At 44.1% G+C, this 22,151-nt stretch overlaps 2 protein-coding genes and 1 long non-coding RNA gene across 3 annotated transcripts; all 3 read left to right on the top strand.

Annotated features, from left to right (window-relative positions):
• Positions 1–839: 839 nt before the first annotated feature.
• On the top strand, positions 840–7,257 carry LOC311142097 (glutaminyl-peptide cyclotransferase-like; the record flags this gene model as incomplete). Its single annotated transcript, XM_084177682.1, has 7 exons — positions 840–1,073; positions 1,407–1,553; positions 1,726–2,028; positions 4,104–4,265; positions 4,368–4,467; positions 4,911–5,027; positions 7,112–7,257. 7 exons carry the CDS (start codon positions 840–842, stop codon positions 7,255–7,257), a joined length of 1,209 nt encoding a protein of 402 aa, XP_084033808.1.
• A 3,729-nt stretch (positions 7,258–10,986) lies between these two features.
• LOC311142130 lies at positions 10,987–12,367 on the top strand. The gene is made up of 2 exons (XR_014614269.1): positions 10,987–11,188; positions 11,622–12,367. It is a non-coding gene; the product is annotated as an uncharacterized lncRNA (long non-coding RNA).
• A 7,447-nt stretch (positions 12,368–19,814) lies between these two features.
• Positions 19,815–21,780, top strand: LOC311142092 (potassium channel subfamily K member 13-like; the record flags this gene model as incomplete). The annotated part of the gene is made up of 2 exons (XM_084177675.1): positions 19,815–20,154; positions 20,765–21,780. 2 exons carry the CDS (start codon positions 19,815–19,817, stop codon positions 21,778–21,780), a joined length of 1,356 nt encoding a protein of 451 aa, XP_084033801.1.
• Positions 21,781–22,151: the final 371 nt, after the last annotated feature.

Below are 22,151 nucleotides of genomic sequence, written 5' to 3'. Positions count from 1 at the left end.
AGTAATGTCACCTCATTGGTTAAAAAAAGACCAATCCCTTCGCACGAGGCAGGTGATTGGCTAGACACAGACCTATCCTAGCGGGTACATTGCACGTTCTAAGACTTTTAAGAAATGTATTGGATTCGAATGTTACCATGCAGAAATATTTTGCCTACATGACAAACCAATCGGCGGTTTGGTTCACTAGAAATCAATCAATCAATCAATAATGTATTAATTCATTCAACAATTTACAATTATACAGATATAGATAAAACAACACACATATAAATGCATATTTTTGGGCTAATGTGTGATTTTTTTCAATTCTAGTCTGTTGTCATTTTTAGAATTTCTTCCAAATAAACGAGTCCATTTTTTCAGTCAATTTTTTTCCATCAATTGATAGCCTACTCCTGAATCATTTTCGTGTACAATTTTCGCAGCAGGCGGTCTGAGCAGGCAGGCACCGAACTTGTCTGCCTTAATCAGGCCTGAATACACCAGATAGCCACCACTGTAGTGGCGGGATGCTCTCATGCAACAACGGCAGACACGGAACTAAAAATGGAGCCATAACGAACGACGACGACGATATGGCGGGGTCAGTATGCGACTAGTGTGGACGTTGATAGCTTATTATACCTCAGTGGTTGATATATTTAATTGGATAGATCCGCAGCTGAATGTATGTCCCAACATGACAGCGTGAGTGCTCCATTAAGGTAAAATAACCTGTATCTTGTTGTTGAATTGTAGCCTATCCTGTATGGATCATACGCACTCTAACGCACATGGTTAAGAAAGGCTCTGTACCAGACTGTACTGTTGTGTGAATCTACCGCTTCTTCCAAGTAATGAGAACCATCCGGAGGCACCGATCTTCTACGGGCACGGAGCTGCTACTGGGACGCTGCAACCGGCTCCGGATGTCCCGAGTTCGGGTACTTCTCGTATTCCTATGCGGGATGCTGGCTATGGCTCTGACACTTGGATTTTCTTTCTCGAGTAATGATACAAGCGATGATGATGACAGTATTCATATGGACGAAAACATACAATTTCGTGTGCCAGACCTAATAAGGGACAAGGTAGGTGATGGATCCTGCACTGTATCCTCCGGTTTTCCAATATTGCGCTAAGCCTAAGGAGTATCCTACATTTTAGGTGCTGCTGTCTTGCTACAGCCTACATACCCCAGCCAGCCGGAACACTTAACCCTGTCTGTTCAACTATAGATGCTATAATATAGCATCAATATTGATACACTTCACTGATGGCAGAAAATGTACCTCTAGTCAGATCTTTGATTGCTCAATAATAAACAGTATTTTGTGCCTGGTGACTGACAGTGTTCAAAATGCATATGTGAAAAAACTACTGCAACTATCTCCTCTCTCTCCTGCTGTCCTCCCCTTCTGCAGTTGACCCATAACCCCCGTCGGGCCACTGTGGCCCAGATAAAACGTCTGGTGGGCCAGGTGAATTCAGGTAGACTGTGGTATTCTCTCCTGAGGCCCATCCTGGTAGAGAGACTGCCAGGTACCAGGGGCAGCCGTAGGGTGCGTGAGGTTAGGAACTCTACTGACTCCATCAAGAGACATCAGGGTAGAACGTCTGTAATTACAGTGGAACTGGTGTCTCTTTATCTCTGTCTTACATGTTATTGTATCAATTAACATTTTGTTTCCTGAAATAATGCCCTTAGATTAAAATCACACCGTTTTTCTGTGGCTGCCACAGCATATCTACAGCCATCTAGAGTTCCTGTCAGCGGGTTGGTCGTTGGAGGTCGACTCCTTCAACTCTGCTACCCCAAAGGGACTAATCACCTTCTCCAACCTGATGGCAGTCCTGGACCCCGCGGCCCCGCGCCGTCTGCTGCTGGCCTGCCACTACGACTCCAAGGACATGCTCCCAGCTTCCAAAACCACTGACGGGCCTCTCAGGAGGTTCCTAGGGGCCAGCGACGCGGCCGTCCCCTGTGCCATGATACTGGAGCTGGTCACTGCTCTGGATGTCCACCTGAAAGTGCTAAAACAACAGGTAAAGACTGTCTGCTTTGCTACAGTAGGACAAGGGTACACTTTAGAGGGCAAGGATGAAAGTGATGACTTGACAGATCCTTTTAAGTTCCTGGTTGCACTGGGAATATAAGATGTCGGATTTGCAGAAAACTGATGACAGGATGTGGCTTCAGTGTGTGGTTGGGCTACCCTCTGACGTGTTTGCCTCTCTCCTGGGATGTCAGACTATTTATAGACCTGGAGTCTGACCCATGTTCACATATCAATTATTCATACATTTATATCCAAATTAAACTGTGCAGACATTGATGGGTCGAGGCCCAGACATCATTAACACTCACTGGACATCTCCCATGTTGGCATCAGAAGCAATGCATTTTAAAGGATATTGTATGATAGTCACATATTATTCGACCAATATATTAATTTGTAAGCATATACACTACCAGTCCAAAGTTTGGACACACCTACTCATTCAAGGGTTTTTCTTTATTTTGACTATTTTTTACATTGTAGAATAATAGTGAAGACATCAAAACTATGAAATAACAAATATGGAATCATGTAGTAACCAAAAAAGTGTTAAACAAATCAAAATATATGTTATATTTGAGATTCTTCAAATAGCCACCCTTTGCTTTGACAACAGCTTTGTACACTCTTGGCATTCTCTCAACTAGCTTCATGAGGTAGTCACCTGGAATGCATTTCAATTAACAGGTGTGCCTTCTTAAAAGTTAATTTGTGGAATTTATTTCCTTCTTAATGCGTTTGAGCCAATCAGTTGAGTTGTGACAAGGTGGGGGGGTATACAGAAGATAGCCCTATTTGGTAAAAGACCAAGTCCATATTATGGCAAGAACAGCTCAAATCAGCAAAGAGAAACGACAGTCCATCATTACTTTAAGACATGAAGGTCAGTCAATATGGAAAATGTCAAGAACTTTGAAAGTTTCTTCAAGTGCAGATGCAAAAACCATCAAGCGCTATGATGAAACTGGCTCTCATGAGGACCGTCACAGGAATGGAAGACCCAGAGTTACATCTGCTGCAAAGGATAAGTTAATTAGAGTTACCAGCCTTAGAAATTGCAGCCCAAATAAATGCTTCACAGAGTTGAAGTAACAGACACACCTCAACATCAACTGTTCAGAGGAGACTGTGTGAATCAGGCCTTCATGGTCGAATTGCCGCTACTAAAAGACACCAATAAGAAGAAGAGACTTGCTTGGGCCAAGAAACACGAGCAATAGACATTAGACCAGTGGAAATTTGTCCTTTGGTCTGATGAGTCCAAGTTTGAGATTTTTGGTTCCAACTGCCGTGTCTTTGTGAGACGCGGTGTGGGTGAACGGATGATCTCCGCATGTGTATTTCCCACCGTAAATCATGGAGGAGGAGGTGCTATGGTGTGGGGGTGCTTTGCTGGTGAGACTGTATGTGATTTATTTAGAATTCAAGGCACACTTAACCAGCATGGCTACCACAGCATTCTGCAGCGATACGCCATCCCATCTGGTTTGGGCATAGTGGGACTATCATTTGTTTTTCAACAGGTCAATGACCCAACACACCTCCAGGCTGTGTAAGGGCTATTTTACAAAGAAGGAGAGTGATGGAGTGCTGCATCAGATGACCTGGCCTCCACAATCCCCCGACCTTAACCCAATTGAGATGGTTTGGGATGAGTCGGACCGCAGAGTGAAGGAAAAGCAGCCAACAAGTGCTCAGCATATGTGGGAACTCCTTCAAGACTGTTGGAAAGCATTCCAGCTGAAGCTGGTTGAGAGAATGCCAAGCGTGTGCAAAGCTGTCATCAAGGTAAAGGGGGGCTATTTGAAGAATCTCAAATATAAAATATATTTTGATTTGTTTAACACTTTTTTGGTTACTGCATGATTCCATATGTGTAATTTCATAGTTTTGATATCTTCACTATTATTCTACAATGTAGAAAATAGTCAAAATAAAGAAAAACCCTTGAATGAGAATAGGTGTGTCCAAACTTTTGACTGGTACTGTATGTTATATTACAAGAAAATCTATCACTCCCACCCCTGTATCATTCTTTCTGTCTGTTTTTCTGTGTGGTAGAAGTCACAGGTGACGTTGCAGTTGGTCTTCTTTGATGGTAATGAGGCGTTTGAGCAGCCGAGCCCCTCCGACTCTCTGTACGGCTCACGTTACCTTGCTGACCAAATGTCCCGTACACCTCACCCCCCAGGAGCCAAACATACCACCCTGTTACACGCTTTGGTGAGGCTTTGTTAGTGTTTGTTACAATGTTCCATTGCCAAGCCTTATGTCATATGCAGTGTATGTTTTGCTTAGCTTAGTGTTCTGTATGTTGATTGGCAGGACCTGTTTGTTCTTTTGGATCTGATTGGTGCCCCTGACCCTATGTTTGTCAATCACTTTGACGACACTGTACGCTGGTTTGATGAGCTCATATATGCAGGTAAGGCCCCCACCCCTCTTCTCAAAATGTTTACTCCATATACTGTATCACAAAAATTGCCTGTATTGCCAGGTAAATTAATGAATTATTATCACGCGGATTGCTCACTGTAATCGTAATGGGGCAAAAACATATTGTAATGGAGATAATGAGGTAGAGGGAAGGAGGCAGAGGTACACTTTAATGACAGAAAGAGCCAGTGAGCAAGGCAAAGATAGTTTGGCAGGTGGATGACTGACTCATGCTGATACAGGACCAGGCTCTCCTGTGCTGATCTGACTATAATTTCACTCAGTCACAGTAATAAGAAACTTGAAATGAGCTGTTCTTCCTCCCTCATTTTTTCTGTCTCCTCTCTGCTTACCCCTCCTCCATCCCCCTCCCCCCCTCTTTATCATTGGCCTTGACTATGGCCCACGGTGGCTGTCATGTCCGTCTGCTAGAGAGGAGGCTCCATAAGCTGGGTCTGCTGTCCTCCCACCCCAGAGAGGTGAGCTACTTCAGGAAGGACATAAACCTGGGCCCTGTGGAGGATGACCATGTGCCCTTCCTCCAGCAGGGTGAGAGAGCACACCCACATAGATAGGCAGATGGTTAGAGGGCACATTTACTGACTAACAAGGATGGATGTTTAACAGTACACTATGAATATCTACCAGTGGAGGCTCCTCAGAGGAGGAAGGGGAGGACCATCCTACTCAGTGAATTTCATAAAAATAAAAATAGTGAAACATTAAAGATGCACTACGCAGAAATCGCTCCGCCATTTCCTGGTTGCTAAAATTCTAATAGTTTACCTAATATCAGGTTATGTGAAGTATAGTGTAGAGCCTTCAAACTCAACTCTGGACCTCAAAGCCATTTCCACTGCAATGTGCACTTAATTATCAGGTAGAACAGAAAACCAGCAGGCTCCGGACCTCGTAGGGTAAGAGTTGAATATCCCTGGTGTAGAGTCATTGTACCATCTAAACTGAGGTTAATTATATTTTCCATAACCAAAAATATTGTATTTTCAGCTGTTTAAAGCTGGTATACAAAACCGAAAGTAAAAGACATAAAAACTCAACTTAAAAACGGGAAGCATAGAAATAGCGCATATAGAACAGATCTACCGCTTCTTAGACTTACTTTCAATGAGAATGACAGATCTATAACTCACATTTCTATGAACATTTTGTCAAGTCACCCCAAAAGATACATATTGCAAGTTCTCCTTTTTAGATAAAACTATACTAAATATATTCACTTCACCAAATAACTGATTAAAACACACAGTTTTGCAATGAATGTCTACAGTAGGCTCAACAGCGCTCTGTAGGGTAGCACCATGGTGTAGCCGGACAGCTATTTTCCGTCCTCCTCTGGGTATATTGACTTCAATACAAAACCTAGGAGGCTCATGGTTCTCACCCCCTTCCATAGACTTACACAGTAATTATGACGACTTCCGGAGGACGTCCTCCGACCTATCAGAGCTCTTGCAGCATGAACTGACATGTTGTCCACCCAATCAAAGGATCAGATAATTAATCTAGTGCTGAAACCATAAGCTACAGCTAGCTAGCACTGCAGTGTATAAAATGTGGTGAGTAGTTGACTCAAAGCGAGAGAAAGACAATAGTTGAACCGTTTTGAACAATTTCATTTTGTACAAAATGAAGGAGAAGCAGCAGAGTGAGAGAGATATTTTGTTGTATTTTTTTTCACTTACACTAGCAAATGCAGCTAATTTAACCTATTCAACAACCTGACTCAAACAGAGAGGAATTATATTTATGTTAGCTAGTTGGCTAAGGCTATCCAACACGTCCAATTCAAGGTGAGCTTTCGGTTTTATAAATGTATTGCCACCGGGGCCCGCCGGTGTAACTGCTAAACTGCTTGCTGTACACTACTGCGTGATTGTACACATGGATTGGATTGTGTGTTTGGGTGATCAGGGGTGTATTCATTCCGCCAATTCTGTTGCATAACGTTTCTTAAACAGAAGCAGACAGAACTAAACGGGGATGGACCTAACTAAATTTGTCCAATAGAAACACTTGTTTTAGTTTTGCAACTGTTTGGACTAATGATTACACCCTAGAATAGCTAGATGCAGGCAATAGTGTGCAAGGCAGTATTGAATGTGTCACTGTCTGTGACCTTGATTACTCCAATTTGTCTTTTGACCTGTGCACCTACGTTATAAACGTTCATTCATAGGCTAGGTTGAGGCAACCTCATGATGGGGTATAGGGAAAATTTTAGTATCATGTAGTAGTGTAAACATATGTTACGATGTTACATTGAGCTGGTTGAATGGAATATGAAAGACTGACAGTCATCCAACATGCTGTAATAGAAATAAGGCCATGCTCATAAAAAAAATAACGTCCTCCCTAATCTTAAATGGCACTGACCGCCACTGATATCTACACAGCTGATTAGACTATGACGTTATATGACTGTACTGTATCTACAGAGAGTGGTGCCCTCCCTCTGCTTTAGTTTTATCCCTGTAGAACTTAATCTACCATCTGCCTTTTTTCTCTCCCCTTCTATTAACCTCTGTCATCCTCTACACTCTACCCTATCTCATTTGTCTTCTCCCCTGCCCTGTCTCTCTGCCATTCCTACCCACTCCCCTCTATGCCTGCAGGGGTTCCAGTACTACACATGATCACAACGCCCTTCCCTTCCTTTATGCACACTCTGGAGGACACAGTGGAACACATCCATTCTCAGACTATCGAGAACCTCACCAAGGTGCTAGTGGTGTTCCTGGCTGAATACATAGGACTCTGACTGACGTTTTCTCCCATTATTGTTGATCATAGACATGTATCCTTTAGATTTTATGCCACAATCACCCACCCTCATTTTTTAATACCAGTCACTCTCCCACATAATCAATTTCCAATCATCAAAGTCCTATCACACCATGCCTTTTTTCTACATCACCTATATCCCCCATTCTGGAGCCATACTAGAAAACTGTTGAAATTAGGATTGTGATTACAGAGGCCTTTTACATACCCTGTCCCTCTCATTCCCATAATCCATGTGGGACTCAGATTTATGCAAAATCAGAATGATAAACTTGATGATGTGCCTTTTCTCAATACATTCAGTAAATTAGGTTGTGAACACTAGAGTATATAGTGTTTCCCAATGAGGGAAGTTCAAGCTAGATCATGTGGCTAAAAAACAGATTAAAATGCTAAATAAAGAGGTGATATATAGCCATTACTGTACATATTTGTTCCCCAAAAAGTATATGTTTAGGACAGACAGTCCAGTAATAATATAGCAATAAATATGTGCTTTGGGAAGTGCTAGATTATATGGGATATAATTGTGCATTAACAGTGCCTTCAGAAATTATTCACACCCCTTGACTTTTTTCACATTTTGTTGTGTTACAGCCTGAATTTAAAATCGATTAAATAGAGATTTTTCTGTCACTAGCCTACCCACAATACCCCATAATGTCAAAGTGGAATTATGTTTTCGGAGAATTTGACAAATTAATTACAAATGAAAAGCTGAAATGTCTTGAGTCAATAAGTATTCAACCCCTTTGTTATGGCAAGCATAAATACGTTCAGGAGTAAAAATGTACTTAACTAGTGACATAATAAGTTGCATGGACTCACTCTGTGTGCAATAATAGTGTTTTAAATGATTTTTGAGTTTTAAATGATTTTTGAATGACTACCTCATCTCTGTATCCCACACATACAATTATCTGTAAGGTCCCTCAGTCAAGCAGTGAATTTCAAACACAGATTCAACCACAAAGACAGGAGGTTTTCCAATGCCTCACAAAGAAGAGCACCTATTAGTAGATGGGAAAAATAAAATAAAAAACATACATTGAATATCCCTTTGGCATGGTGAAGTTATTCATTACACTTTGGGTGGCGTATCAATATACCCAGTCACTACAAAGATACAAGCGTCCTTCCTAACTCAGTTGCCGGAGAGGAAGGAAACTGCTCAGGGATTTCAACATAAGACCAATGGTGACTTTAAAACAGTTACAGAATTGAATGGCTGTGATAGGAGAAAACTGAGGATGGCGCAACAACGTTGTAGTTACTCCTCAATACTAACCTAATTGACAGAGTGAAAAGAAAGAAGCCTGTACAGAATAAAAATATTCCAAAACATGCATTATGTTTGCAACGAGGCACTAAAGTAATACTGCAAAAAATGTGCCAAAGCAAATAACTCTTTGTTCTGAATAAAAAGTGTTATGTTTGTGGCAAATCCAATACAACACATTACTGAATACCACTTTCCATATTTTCAAGCATAGTGGTGGCTGCATCATGTTATGGGTATGCTTGTAATCGTTAAGGACTGGGGAGTTTTTCGGGATACAAATAAACAGAACGTAGCTAAGCACAGGCAAAATCCTAGACGAAACCTGGTTCAGTCTGCTTTCCACCAGACACTGGGAGATGAATTCACCTTTCAGCAGGACAATGACCTAAAACACAAGGCCAAATCTACACTGGAGTTGCTTACCAAGATGACAGTGAATGTTCCTGAGTGGCCGAGTTACAGTTTTGACTTAAATCTACGGCAAGAATTGAAAATGGCTGTCTAGCAATGATCAACAACCAACTTGACAGAGTTTGAATAATGTGAAAATATTGTACAATCCATGTGTGCAAAGCTCTTAGAGACTTACCCAGAAAGACTCACTGCTGTAATCGCTGCCAAAGGTGCTTCTACAAAGTATTGACTCGGGTGTGAATTCAAATTAGATATTTCTGTATTTTATTTTCAATACATTTGCAAAGATTTGGCATTATGGGGTATTGTGTGTAGATGGGTGAGAAAAAAAAAAGATTTAATCCATATTGAATTCAGGCTGTAACACAACAAAATATGAAATAAGTCAAGGGGTATGAATACTTTCTGAAGGCACTGTAGCTTATGCAAGTAATACGAAGTTATGCTTCCGATATTACATAGACCGAACAGTTTCAACTCTGTTTGTTGAAATACATGTACTATGTATTAGGGTGAAGATAAAGATTACATTTTATTCATTTAGCAGGCGCTCTTATCCAGAGCGACTTACAGTTAGTGAGTGCATACATTATTATTTTTTTACTGGCCCCCCATGGGAAGCAAACCCACAATCCTGGCGTTGCAAATGGCATGCTCTACCAACTGAGCTACATCCCTGCCGGCCATTCCCTCCCCTACCCTGCACGACGCTGGGCCAATTGTGCGCCGCCCCATGGGTCTCCCGGTCGCGGCTGGCTACGACAGAGCCTGGATTCGAACCAGGATCTCTAGTGGCACAGTTAGCACTGCGATGCAGTGTCTTAGACCACTGCGCCACAAATGTATTGGTATGACTTTGTATATTGAGCATTACGATATTTAGAGATATTTATCTAAAAGCAAAACTAGGTTCAGTGCCAATATGTCACATATTAATAGTATACTGAATGAGTCGCATCCACCAGCGATAATAACTAAATAGAAAAGTATGATTATTGTGTACTGTATGCATCCACTATTGTAGCACAACAATGGCTTTCACATGATAAGTTGTCAGCCAGCAGAATCTAATAATGCATAATAAGAAACTATTCTATGCGCAATACTTGCTACAGTGAACTCAGTTACAACAATATTATACTGTATGAATCAGACTGTTTGAATGGATGCTGTAACTGTCACAGTGTTGTTACATAGCCTGGCTGCCAGTCTGTTTCTGCTAGCCAACATGTCTTATTATTGTTTTGCCAAAAGAAACAAAACACTCAGAATGGTTCATGCACAACAGGCAGGCACCTGGGCTCCCATTGGAGTCATGCCATCTCCTATGTGAAAGATTGATTGAGGCTATTATGTACCTCAACCCTCAACCCCATATTGTATTGCACAACTGTCTGACATCGCCTCATACTTTAATTATGTTTGTATTATTATTGAACTGTATGGAAAATGGATATGAAATGAATGATAGCTTGCATAGAATTCCACAGAGAATGTTTTCCTAAATAAAAATTATAAACTTGTTTGATTTGTTTAATTTCATGTGTGAAACATTTGTTAAAACATGTTAAATTCACCCCAACGTCTGAGCCTGTGCTGAGTTGACAGCAAAATTGTGAGGTGAGACATCCAAGCCAATAGAGGGCAGTTTAACTAACACCCAACGCAACAGCTCCGTCGCCTTTGGCTTTCGTAACGTAAACATACATACATAGAGTTTCTTAACCCAGAGGCACAACATCGCGAGACTTCCGGAAACGCTTGCGAAACAGACCAGAGCTGGGTTTCGCAAAAGCAGCGTAGCGCTAACATAATCTTATTTCAATTGAAACGAAATGAACGAAATATCATTTTAGTGCTACGATGCTTTTGGGAAACCCAGCCCAGGCCGTGGTTTGAGAAGTCAATGAGAGAAGTGAAAAATGATTCCTTAGTTGTTAATCTTCTCGAAATCTGTGACATCGCCTACAAGTGTGATGCGGGGAAGCAGTGTTAACCTATCTTCATACTGTACTGTCTTTGCTACATAGCCAACATGATTATCATAAAGGTCGTGCTGTGTTAGCTAGCTAGTGTTTTAGCAATATGTTCCTCAGACGGTTTAAGTGGTAAATAGGTTATTAATGGAAGGATCACACTTGATATGAGACGCATTTCACTATCAAAGGCAGGCAAAGCTACTGTATTTTCGAAGTTGACACTGACTGTCAAGGTAGGTTAGCTAGTTAGTTAGATAGCTGGCTAGTATCTAGCTATTTGACTTTAACCCATATTGTGGTGTTTCAGTATCAGCCTGTATGTGGAATGTCTTGTAAAGTGTTCATCTTTGTGGTTTGTGTAGGTTAGCCACTAGCTAGAAGTGTTATTTATTTTATTGATGTGACTCACTGATGTGATACTGTTCCTGTAACGTTACTGTCCACTGCCTGGGATGAGTTCCATCCCTGACTGCCCATACTGAGTTTATATGTCATCAGGGATATTGGTTTCATGGGCTATCATCATGAGGCTAATCAATTATTTAGGACTGTATAGTTGATCTTCAGCAACACACCTATAACCATAAGATAATATGTATAATGACAACTAACATGGCCAGATAAGATCATTGTTTCACCAGCCACAATGATGTCTTTCTCCCATAGGTGTAGGAGACACTTCATCTATACTCTGATGCATGTGTTGTGACGGTCAGACTGCTTCATCCTCTATTCTCTGGTCAGTCGTCCTCCCTGGTCATCTGTGTTGCTGGTGCCCTGTGTTCCACACCATGGCACGCCACAGTAAGCTGCAGAAACAGGTGTTGTCTCTGTACCGCCAGTTCCTGCGTGCTGGCCAGGACAAGCCAGGCTTTCTACCCAGGATCCAGGATGAGTTCCGAGGGAACTCCCACATCAAGAAGACTGATGTCATGCACATAGAGTACCTTTACCGGCGCGGACAGAGACAGCTAGACCAGCTAAAAGATGTGAACACAAAGCAACTAGGAACTTTCTCCAAACCTAAAGCAGAGAGATGACAAAAACCATTTCCCTCTCTACACCCTCTGTTGTAGCTACCTCTAGTAATGTGGATAATACATCGGCATCCGTTATGCAATTACATTAATCATTCACTAGTCAGATTACTACTCCTTTCAATCTGCAGCTGAGTAAGTGCAGTCATTGTCCTAAGCAATGGTCATGGATCTGAACTGTATGACAGCACTATTGTACTCAGTCAGAGAGGTGGACACCACTGATGATGGTGATGAAAATGTTTAAGTCAGTCTCTGGCCAGTGAGTTTGTTGGGTTGAGCAGACCAGTTGCTCTGGTCATTGTTGTAAAATACTTACTTTCATCTAGCTACATTTACCTGTTGAGTGTTTTGGATTAAAGATGTTATCATCAGTATGAGAAGTGAATTTGACTATTATTTAAAAGGTCTAGCTAATACTATTGTATGCTTACGTGTCACAAGAGGTCAAGTTATGGCATTATATAATGCTCATGAAATGTACGGTAAATTAAAGAAAATATGTATTGTCACGTATACCAGCTAGGTACAGTGAAATATGTTGTTTTATAGGGTCAGCCATAGTAGTACGGCACCCCTGGAGCAAATTAGGGTTAAGTGCCTTGCTGAAGGGCACAGACAGATTTTTCACCCTGTCAACTCGGGTATTCAAACCAGCGACCTTTCAGTTACTGGCCCAACGCGCTAACCGCTAGGCTACCTGCGCAGCACACAAATTAGAAATGCCTGAGTAATTTAGACATTGCCTGTCAGAACCAGAAAGTAGAAAAAACTAAGCCCAATCCCAAATGGAACCCTTGACCCTACTCCCTATGCACTTGTGGAAATCTGAAATTATTTGGTTGGTATAAGCAATATGGTGAAACTTCCACCTAGCCTATCAGAGGGCAAGGTGGAGCTATTAACATATTGGTTGCACCTGTCATCCTCTCAGATCTCAACAAGTGCATAGGGGGAAAATCTAAATTGCTTTTCCTTGACTCCTCGTGTCCTCTCGCCTCGCCTCGCCTCATTCTCAAAACCCTTTGGGCTCCATTTGAGATTGGGTCATAATCTTGACAGCTCAATATGTAAGGCACTCGCTTTAGCCACTAGGTGGCGGTAATATGGGCAGATCTCAGCACATGAACTAGAAGAAAAGATGGTGGATAAATGAAGATGCGGTTTACCATTGAAAAAATTGTCAGTTCCAGTCTGCTTAATGGGGTGGCTCTAGGCACCACTGCATTAGCAGCTGGGTCTGGACTGCTTAGTTCAGGGATGGGCCCTTTAATGTCCCCCATATCAATCCCCCCCCCCCCCCCCCAAAAAAAATAATAATATATATATATATATATATATATAATAATGATATATTTGGGGGGGGGGACTCAGTCGGGGTCTCAACTCACTGTTGTGAGTTAGAATAGTAGAATACACAAGGTGCAATTTAAAAATTTGGTTGTGCATTAGCAGTTTTTCTCTTATGTTTTTTAGATTGCTAAATTAGTTTAAGAGTCCAGCTATCTAAACTTGTTATCATGGTCGAATTACCGGCCTGGGGTCCCCCATTGATTTTGTTAGTCAGCCTCACTCAGATATCATATTAAAAACCACAAACATTTCTCTCCACCCTATGGCAAGATGTGTAGAATTGCAGGAAATTAGCTGTAAAACACCTGGCCAGTCTATGTCATGGAAAGAGCAGGTGTTCCTATACAGTATTATACAGTCAATTAACTAAGCCAGGGATGGGCAAATTTGATGGGGGTGGGGGGCCACAAAAAACGGCCCCTCATGATGAGTTCAAAGTTGCCTATGATCCGTTATTGATGGTCTGCTAAGGCTGATTTAGCCTTCAGTAGATTGCGGGGTCTGTTCACCTCAGCCCCGGTACTGGATCACCCCGATCCATCACTACCGTTTGTAGTGGAGGTGGATGCGTCCGAGTTAGGGATAGGAGCTGTCTTATCCCAACGCTCGGGCACGCCACCCAAGCTCCGCCCCTGTGCCTTCTTTTCTAAGAAGCTCAGCTCGGCGGAGCAGAACTACGGATTTGGTGATCGGGAGCTGCTGGCTGTTGTCCGAACTTTGACGGTGTGGAGACATTGGCTCGAAGGGGCGAAACACCCTTTCCTCGTCTGGACAGACCACTGTAACCTGGAGTACATTCGGGCAGCGAGGAGGCTGAATCCTCGCCAGACCAGGTGGGCCCTCTTCTTCACCCGGTTTGATTTCACACTCTCATACATTCCGGGTACGAAGAACGTGAAGGCAGACGCACTGTCTCGGCTGTATGACACAGAGGAGAGGCCCAGAGACAACACCCCCATACTCCCGGCCTCATGCATTGTGGCGCCGGTAGTATGGGCGATGGATGCAGATATAGCGCAGGCATTACGCACAGATCCATCTAGACCGCAGTGTCCAGCTGGGTTGCAGTACGTGCCTGCGCTTATCCGTGATCGTCTGATCTACTGGTCACACACGTCACCCTCCTCTGGTCATCCTGTTATCGGTCGTACAATGCGTTGCCTGACCGAGAAGTACTGGTGGCCTACCTTGGCTAAGGACGTGAGGGTGTATGTTTCCTCATGCTCAGTGTGCGCCCAGAGTAAGGCACCTAGGCACCTCCCAGCAGGTAAGCTACAACCTTTACCAGTTCCACAACGACCATGGTCTCACCTGAGTATTGATTTTCTCACTGATCTTCCCATCTCCCAAGGTAACACCACTATCCTGGTCGTTGTGGACCGTTTTTCAAAGTCCTGCCGCCTCCTTCCTCTGCCCGGTCTCCCCACGGCCCTACAAACTGCGGAGGCTCTGTTTACTCACGTCTTCCGGCACTACGGGGTACCAGAGGATATAGTGTCCGACCGAGGTCCCCAGTTCACGTCTAGAGTCTGGAAGGCGTTCATGGAACGTCTGGAGGTCTCGGTCAGCCTGACCTCTGGATTTCACCCCGAGAGAAATGGGCAGGTGGAAAGGGTGAATCAAGATGTGGGTAGGTTCCTGCGGACCTACTGTCAGGACCATCCGGGGGAGTGGTCGGTGTTCCTGTCATGGGCAGAATATGCTCAGAACTCTCTCCGCCACTCCTCCACTAACCTAACACCCTTCCAATGTGTTTTAGGTTACCAACCAGTCCTGGCACCGTGGCACCAAAGCCAGACCGAGGCTCCTGCGGTGGATGACTGGTTTCAGCGCACGGAGGAGACTTGGGACGCTGCCCACGTTCGCCTCCAGCGCGCCGTGTGTCGTCAGAAGGCCAACGCTGACCGCCACCGCAGGGAGGCCCCGGTGTTCGTACCGGGGGATCGGGTCTGGCTCTCGACCCGGAATCTGCCCTCCTCCTGCCCTGCCGGAAGCTGAGCCCGTGGTTTGTGGGGCCATTTAAAGTCCTGAGGAGAATAAATGAGGTGACATACAGGTTGTTACTCCCCCCCTGATTACTGTATTAACCCCTCGTTTCATGTGTCTCTCCTCAGGCCGGTGGTAGCTGGTCCGCTCCAGGAGTCTGAGGTGCGGGAGGTTCCTCCACCTCCTCTGGACATTGAAGGGGCCCCGGCGTACTCGGTCCGTTCCATCCTGGATTCGAGGCGTCGGGTGCGGGGCCTTCAGTATCTCGTGGAGTGGGAGGGGTACGGTCCGGAGGAATGGTGCTGGGTCCCAAGGCGGGACATCCTCGATCCCTCCCTGTTGAGGGATTTCCACCAAGCCATCCGACTCGCCCTGCTCCGCGTCCTCCTGGCCGTCCCCGAGGCCGGGGTCGGCGCACTGCTGGAGCCGCGTGTCAGGGGGGGGGTACTGTCACGACTTCCGCCGAGGCTGCCCCCCCTCCTGGTTTGGGCAGGCTTCGGCGTTCGTCGTCACCGGAGTACTAGCTACTGCCGATCCATTCTCATCACTCCACTTGTCATGTCTTGTCAATCACACACACCTGGTGCTCATTCCCCTAATTAGTATGTGTATAAGTGTTCCCTCTGTTCCCCTTGTCTTTGTGAGTGATTGTTTGTTGTGAGAGCGTGTAGCTCGGTTGAGCTACTATTCACTGTGTTTATGCTAAGGTGGATGTTTCCCTTGTAATAGTTTCGTTTGACGCTTTGGGCGTTTGATTTATGTAAACGGAATAAACTCTGGACTTCGGTATTTTACCTCCTACGCCTGACTCCTTCATTCACACCTCGTCACAGAAGGGGAGGAGACAGGTTAAAGAAGGATTTTTAAGCCTTGAGACAATTGAGACATGGATTGTGTATGTGACCCATTCAGAGGGTGAATGGGCAAGACAAAAGATTTAAGTGCCTTTGAACAGGGTATGATAATATGTGCCAGGCACACCGGTTTGAGTGTGTCAAGAACTGCAACGCTGCTTTGTTTTTCACGCTCAACAGTTTCCTGTGTGTATCAAGAATGGTCCACCACCCAAAATACATCCAACCAACTTGACACAACTGTGGGAAGCATTGGGGTCAACATGGGCCAGCATCCCTGTGGAACGCTTTCGACACCTTGTAGAGTCCATGCCGCGAGGAATTGAGGCTGTTGTGACTGCAAAAGAGGGTGCAACTCAATATTAGGAAGGTGTCCCTAATGTTTTGTACTCGCAGTGTATATAGCCTTATTTAAGGCAGATATAATTGTTGTCAATCCATTCTATGTTGTCTTTGTCTATTTTCTAATATGATACATATTGCCTTATTTTAATTATTGTAATGAATGTATATTAAAAGCAGTGGTGGAAAAAGTACCCAATTGTCATACTTGAGTAAAAGTAAAGATACTTTAATAGAAAATGACTCAAGTAAAAGTGAAAGTCACTCAGTAAATTACTACTTGAGTAAAAGTCGAAAAATATTTGGTTTTAAATATACTTAAGTTTCAAAAGTAAATGTAAATGCTGAAATATAGCAAAAGTAAAAGTATAATCATTTTAAATTCCTTAAGGTTTCCCAAACTCGGTCCTCGGGCCCCAAGGGATGCACGTTTTGGTTTTTGCCCTAGCACTACACAGCTGATTCAAATAATCAACTAATCATTAAGCTTTGATAATTCTAATCATCTGTGTAGTGTTAGGGTGTCACGCACTGGCTCTGGGGACTCTTATATGTTGAGCCAGGGTGTTAGTTTATATGTGTAGTGTCTATGTTTTGTTTTCTATGTGTTCTTTTCTAGATCGTGTGTTTCTATGTTGGCCGGGGTGGTTCCCAATCAGAGGCAGCTGTGGCTTGTTGTCTCTGATTGGGAACCATACTTAGGCAGCCTGTTTTGCACTTGTCATTTGTGGGATCTTGTTCCGGAGAGGTTTGTGTTTTGTTAACCTTAGGACTTCACGTATCGTTTTGTTGTAGTGTTAAAGTACTCATTAAAAGATGTATGCATTTCACGCTGCGCCTTGGTCCACTCATTACGACGATCGTGACATAGGGCAAAAACCAAAACGTGCACGTTAAAAACGTTGTATTAAGCAAACCAGACTGCATGATTTTCTTGTTTTTTAAATTGTATTTATATTTTATTTATGGATAACACTCAGACATCATTTACAAACGAAGCATTTGACCAGGGATGTTCTCTTGATAAGTGCATGAATTGGACCATTTTCCTGTCCTGCTAAGCATTCAAAATGTAATGAGTACTTTTGGGTGTCAGGTACATTATTTTCTTTAGGAATGTTGTGGAGTAAAAGTTCTTAAGAATATAAATAGTAAAGTACAGCTACCCCAAAAAACTACTTAAGTAGTACTTTAAAGTATTTTTAAGCGCTTTACACCACTGATTAAAAGGGAGACTGTTCTGATGCTTTTTAGGCAAATTATTGAACACAAGATAAACCATGTCTTCATTTATATGACCTAGACTTCATACATCAGGTTTTTGCCAAAAGAAAAGGAGTGGGTTGTGATTTAGGGACATTGGCATGTTTTGTTCTGTGCATAACACAATGCATAATAAGTGTGGTAAGTGATGCCTGAAAAATTGAAGACAGAAAAAGAATAGTTGCAAATAGAGCAACTTATGAACACAAGACTACAGCACTAAACATGATATGCTCTTAAAATAGGCTTGCCTAGACACACATTGATATATGATCTGAAATCACTAAAATAAGTGTCAGCTGAAGGGTATTTTGCAGGTGTCACTCTTTCATGCATGGCCTCTTTCTTCTGCACCTGGACACTCAGTGCTCCAGTGTCCTAGCATGAATCCATGCCCCTCTAGTACCCCTCAGCCCTCATCCAAGATTAAAGGCAGACGGACAAACACAAAAGAGAACAAAGCCATCCCTCCCACACAACCTACAACAGAGAGGAGGCACAACTTGTACCTAAGGCATTTGGTACCGAAACGAAGGAGAGAGGAGAAAATCAATTGTATGTTGGTTGTCTGAAAAATAGACTTAGTTAATCACTAGGTAAAGCCTGATAAGAATATCATCAATGAGCTGTGAACCACTTCAAATGCCACATTTGCAATCAGATGTTGCATGGATAAATACCATGCAAAACTTTCTCAAAAAGGAATTGAGCTGTTGAATAAGAAGTTGTTGTGTTTTAATCAGTTTACAGTCCAGATCCAGTGTTTTAATCAGTTTAGATATTTGCATATCAATAATATATCGAAGACCATCAGTCTCACTGCCCAGTGAGGAGGAAATGTTAGATTGAACGTTGATTACAGGTTGGAGGACCTGAATAGAAAAGCTTCTAAAATCAAGAAATGATTATTACACCAATCAAGGTATGCTTGCACACATGGGTTTTATCCCTCTGATCTCTCTCTCTCTCTCTCTCTCTCTCTCTCTCTCTCTCTCTCTCTCTCTCTCTCTCTCTCTCTCTCTCTCTCTCTCGCTCTGCCTCTCTCTCTCGCTTTTTCTCTCTCACACACACACTTAAACGACGAATATATTTAAGTGTGTGATGGCAACATTCACGGATTAGATTGCTTCTCCACACCTCCCCCATCTCCATGGTCACAGATCATCAGATCCTCGGAAATGTGTGCCCAGCGCAGGTAGGCTACCTCAAACCGCGGATCAAGTCTCACCATGACAATGGGCAAAAACTGTTTGAATAAATTGTGGAATTATTGGATTAATCAAGATATATAAAATCAGGTATGTTTTGTCTCTCTTTATATTTCAGATAATATGTCATATGAATTATCGAAAAGCCTTATGAACATTTCATGTTCTTAAAAAAAAAGTGTAGGCTTTTGCAATGTTTTGGATTTTCAGGCAAAGTAAAGAGCTCTAGTGATTCATGATGGTTTTACTTTACACGACAGATGTCAGTAAATTAATATACACATTTTGAGAAAAGATGGAAAAACTATTTCTACTTGTTGATTGAAAACAATGCCAATACCAAATGAATTGCTGACTGGTACCGATATCTTGTTCACAGACCAGTGCAGGATTCCAGAGTCACACACAGTGACCAAACAGTCAGGAGTCCTCTTCTATCAGTGGGCACATCATCACACAGCTGGCAATCTGTGAAACTGTTAATCAGATTCGGAACTCATAAGGGATGTGAATGACCACTCAGGACATTACACCACATTGAGAGAGCTCTGGATGGACCAACCATCAATGTTCTCTGGCCTTGGGGGCCAGCTGTGTGTGTTGGTTCTCTGTGTGGATAACCAGTTTTCTTTAGCATATTAGGGTTTGTTAAGCGTGTTGTGTGTGTGTATTTGTGTGTGTGTGTGTGTGTGTGGTAGTTTGGTGTGTGTAATGTATGTGTAGTGAGTGATCTGAGTGGTGTTAATAAGGCAGGCTCAGACAGGCAGTGTATGTTAGTGCGGTGGTGCGTGTATCTGTGCCGGGCCAGCTGCACTCATGGCTCGTAAACGGGGTGGTGGCTGCTGCCCCCGGCCGCCCCTCAACGAGGACAACGCCCGCTTCTGCCTGCTGGCAGGGCTTATCCTGCTCTATCTGCTGTGTGGGGCAGCTGTGTTCTCCGCCCTAGAGCGCCCCTCCGAGCTCCGCGCCCGACTCCTCTGGGACCAGCAGCTGGCCAACTTCACCCTGAGCCACCGGGTGAGCCTGGGAGCCCTGCACGCGCTGCTGCGCCAGTATGAAGAGGCCAACGGGGCCGGGATCAGAGTGGATGCTCTTAGGCCCCGCTGGGACTTCTCTGGAGCCTTCTACTTTGTCGGCACGGTGGTGTCCACCATCGGTGAGTTGGACAGCTGCTCTCTTTGGGGGTCAGAGTCAGGTATTTTAGATGCAGTTCTTTGTTGTCATGTAGATGCAAACATTTGAACACAACTGTCTCAACAGATGCACAGTATAATGTAGAGGATTTATTGAGTAGATGATGGGGATGTCAAGAGAGAGGAGAGGAAGCTAAGGGGATTAGATGGATGATCAGTTAGACTCCGAGGCACTATTGTCATATTAGTTTCATTTCAATTAAATGTTGGCATGTGAGGTCGATTTGCTTTACAAGGACTACTCATGACTGAACAAGGCCCCCATTTTTAACAGGCAGCAGGATTGCATCTCATCCCTTCTCTCCCTCAGCTCCTGTCTTCATGACTCATTCAGTCTCCCTTATTTTTTAGTTTATGTTAACATAATTTGGAAGTACCCAGTACTGTGAAATGATTATCCCTTACTCTAATATCAACTACATTCATGGCATGATGCCAAAATGATAATATCAAAAGCCTCTCCACGTCTTTTGTCATCTTGACATGTAGTGCTAATTAAGAACAACTGTAGGGGCACTTAATTGACAAAGAATTTGCACATTGACCCTTCTCTTTTGTACTCCTTCTCACCAGGCTTTGGTATGAACACCCCAGCTACCATCCCTGGTAAGATATTCCTGATCTTCTACGGCCTCATTGGCTGTGCCGCCACCATCCTCTTCTTCAACCTCTTCCTGGAGAGGATCATCACCATGCTGGCCTATATCATGCGCTGGTGCCACGAGCGGAGGATGAGGCGCTCGGGGTTGGGGGCTGTGTCAGGGGCCGAGGAGCCCCGCAGTGAGGAGGACAGTCTGGAGGGCTGGAAGCCCTCAGTCTACTACGTGATGCTGATCCTTGGAGTGTCGTCTGTGCTGATCGCCTGCAGTGCCTCCTCTCTGTACTGCTCCATGGAGGACTGGAGCTACATGGACTCCCTGTACTTCTGCTTCGTGGCCTTCAGCACCATTGGCTTCGGGGACCTGGTGAGCAGCCAGAGGGAGCGCTATGAGGCCCAGGAAGCCTATCGCTTGGGCAACTGCCTCTTCATCCTCATGGGCGTGTGCTGCATCTACTCGCTCTTCAACGTCATCTCCATCATCATCAAACAGACTCTCAACTGGATCCTGGCCCGGCTGGCTTGTCCAGGCCGGCGCTGTCCCTGCTCGTGCCCTAAGAGAGGCCTCCGCAGACGGGTCTGCTGCCCCTGCCTCCATAACAAACACTCCGGCTTGAGGCCTCCACCCGCACGACTCCGCCAGCAGCGCTTCAAAAGCAACGCCGTGCAGCCCACCCCGTCCCAAGTCCCCACAGGGCGACATCGCTACACAGACGCCTCGGTGGAGACAGTGTGTGACAGCGAGACGGACGCTGGAGTGGGGATGGACGGGGTCGCTGGGGGCCGGCGTCTCTCTGGGGAGATGATCTCGGTGAATGACTTCACAGCGTCCAATAAGGTTTCTCTGGCACTGCTGCAGAAGCAGCTGTGTGAGACGGCCCAGCAGGGCCCCAGGCAGAGCCACGTTCCTCGCCACAATGGCTTCTCTGGGGGGGTGGGTGCATTCGCCATCATGAACAACCGCCTGCAGGAGACCAGTGTGGACAGATAGTCCCACCTGACCCCAACCATACCCGTCACACCAACTCAGAAATAAAGCACTGTTTTTTTGGGGTTATTGGAATGTTACTGGAGGTAGACTGGATGCTGGATCTTCTCCTGTTATGTCTAACAAAACTAGCGACGTTTCATCCTCAGAATGAGCATTTCTTGTAGAGCAAACAGTTGTGAAACAGAACAGTTGGATGCTACTGCTGGCCATACATATTTGCCAAATTAGTTTTCAATGTAAATCATTTGAGGTTAGCTAGGTTTCTAGTTCTAGACATGATTATAGCCCACAACATACCTCTGCTCTGTCTGACAGCTTCTCAGAATGCCAGACATTCATGACGATCACTGATCTCCTATTAAGACAGAATG

The sequence above is a fragment of the Coregonus lavaretus genome (assembly GCF_964263955.1).
Source record: "Coregonus lavaretus genome assembly, chromosome: 15".
Classification (NCBI taxonomy): domain Eukaryota; kingdom Metazoa; phylum Chordata; class Actinopteri; order Salmoniformes; family Salmonidae; genus Coregonus; species Coregonus lavaretus.
This window is presented reverse-complemented; position numbering and strand designations above follow the sequence as displayed.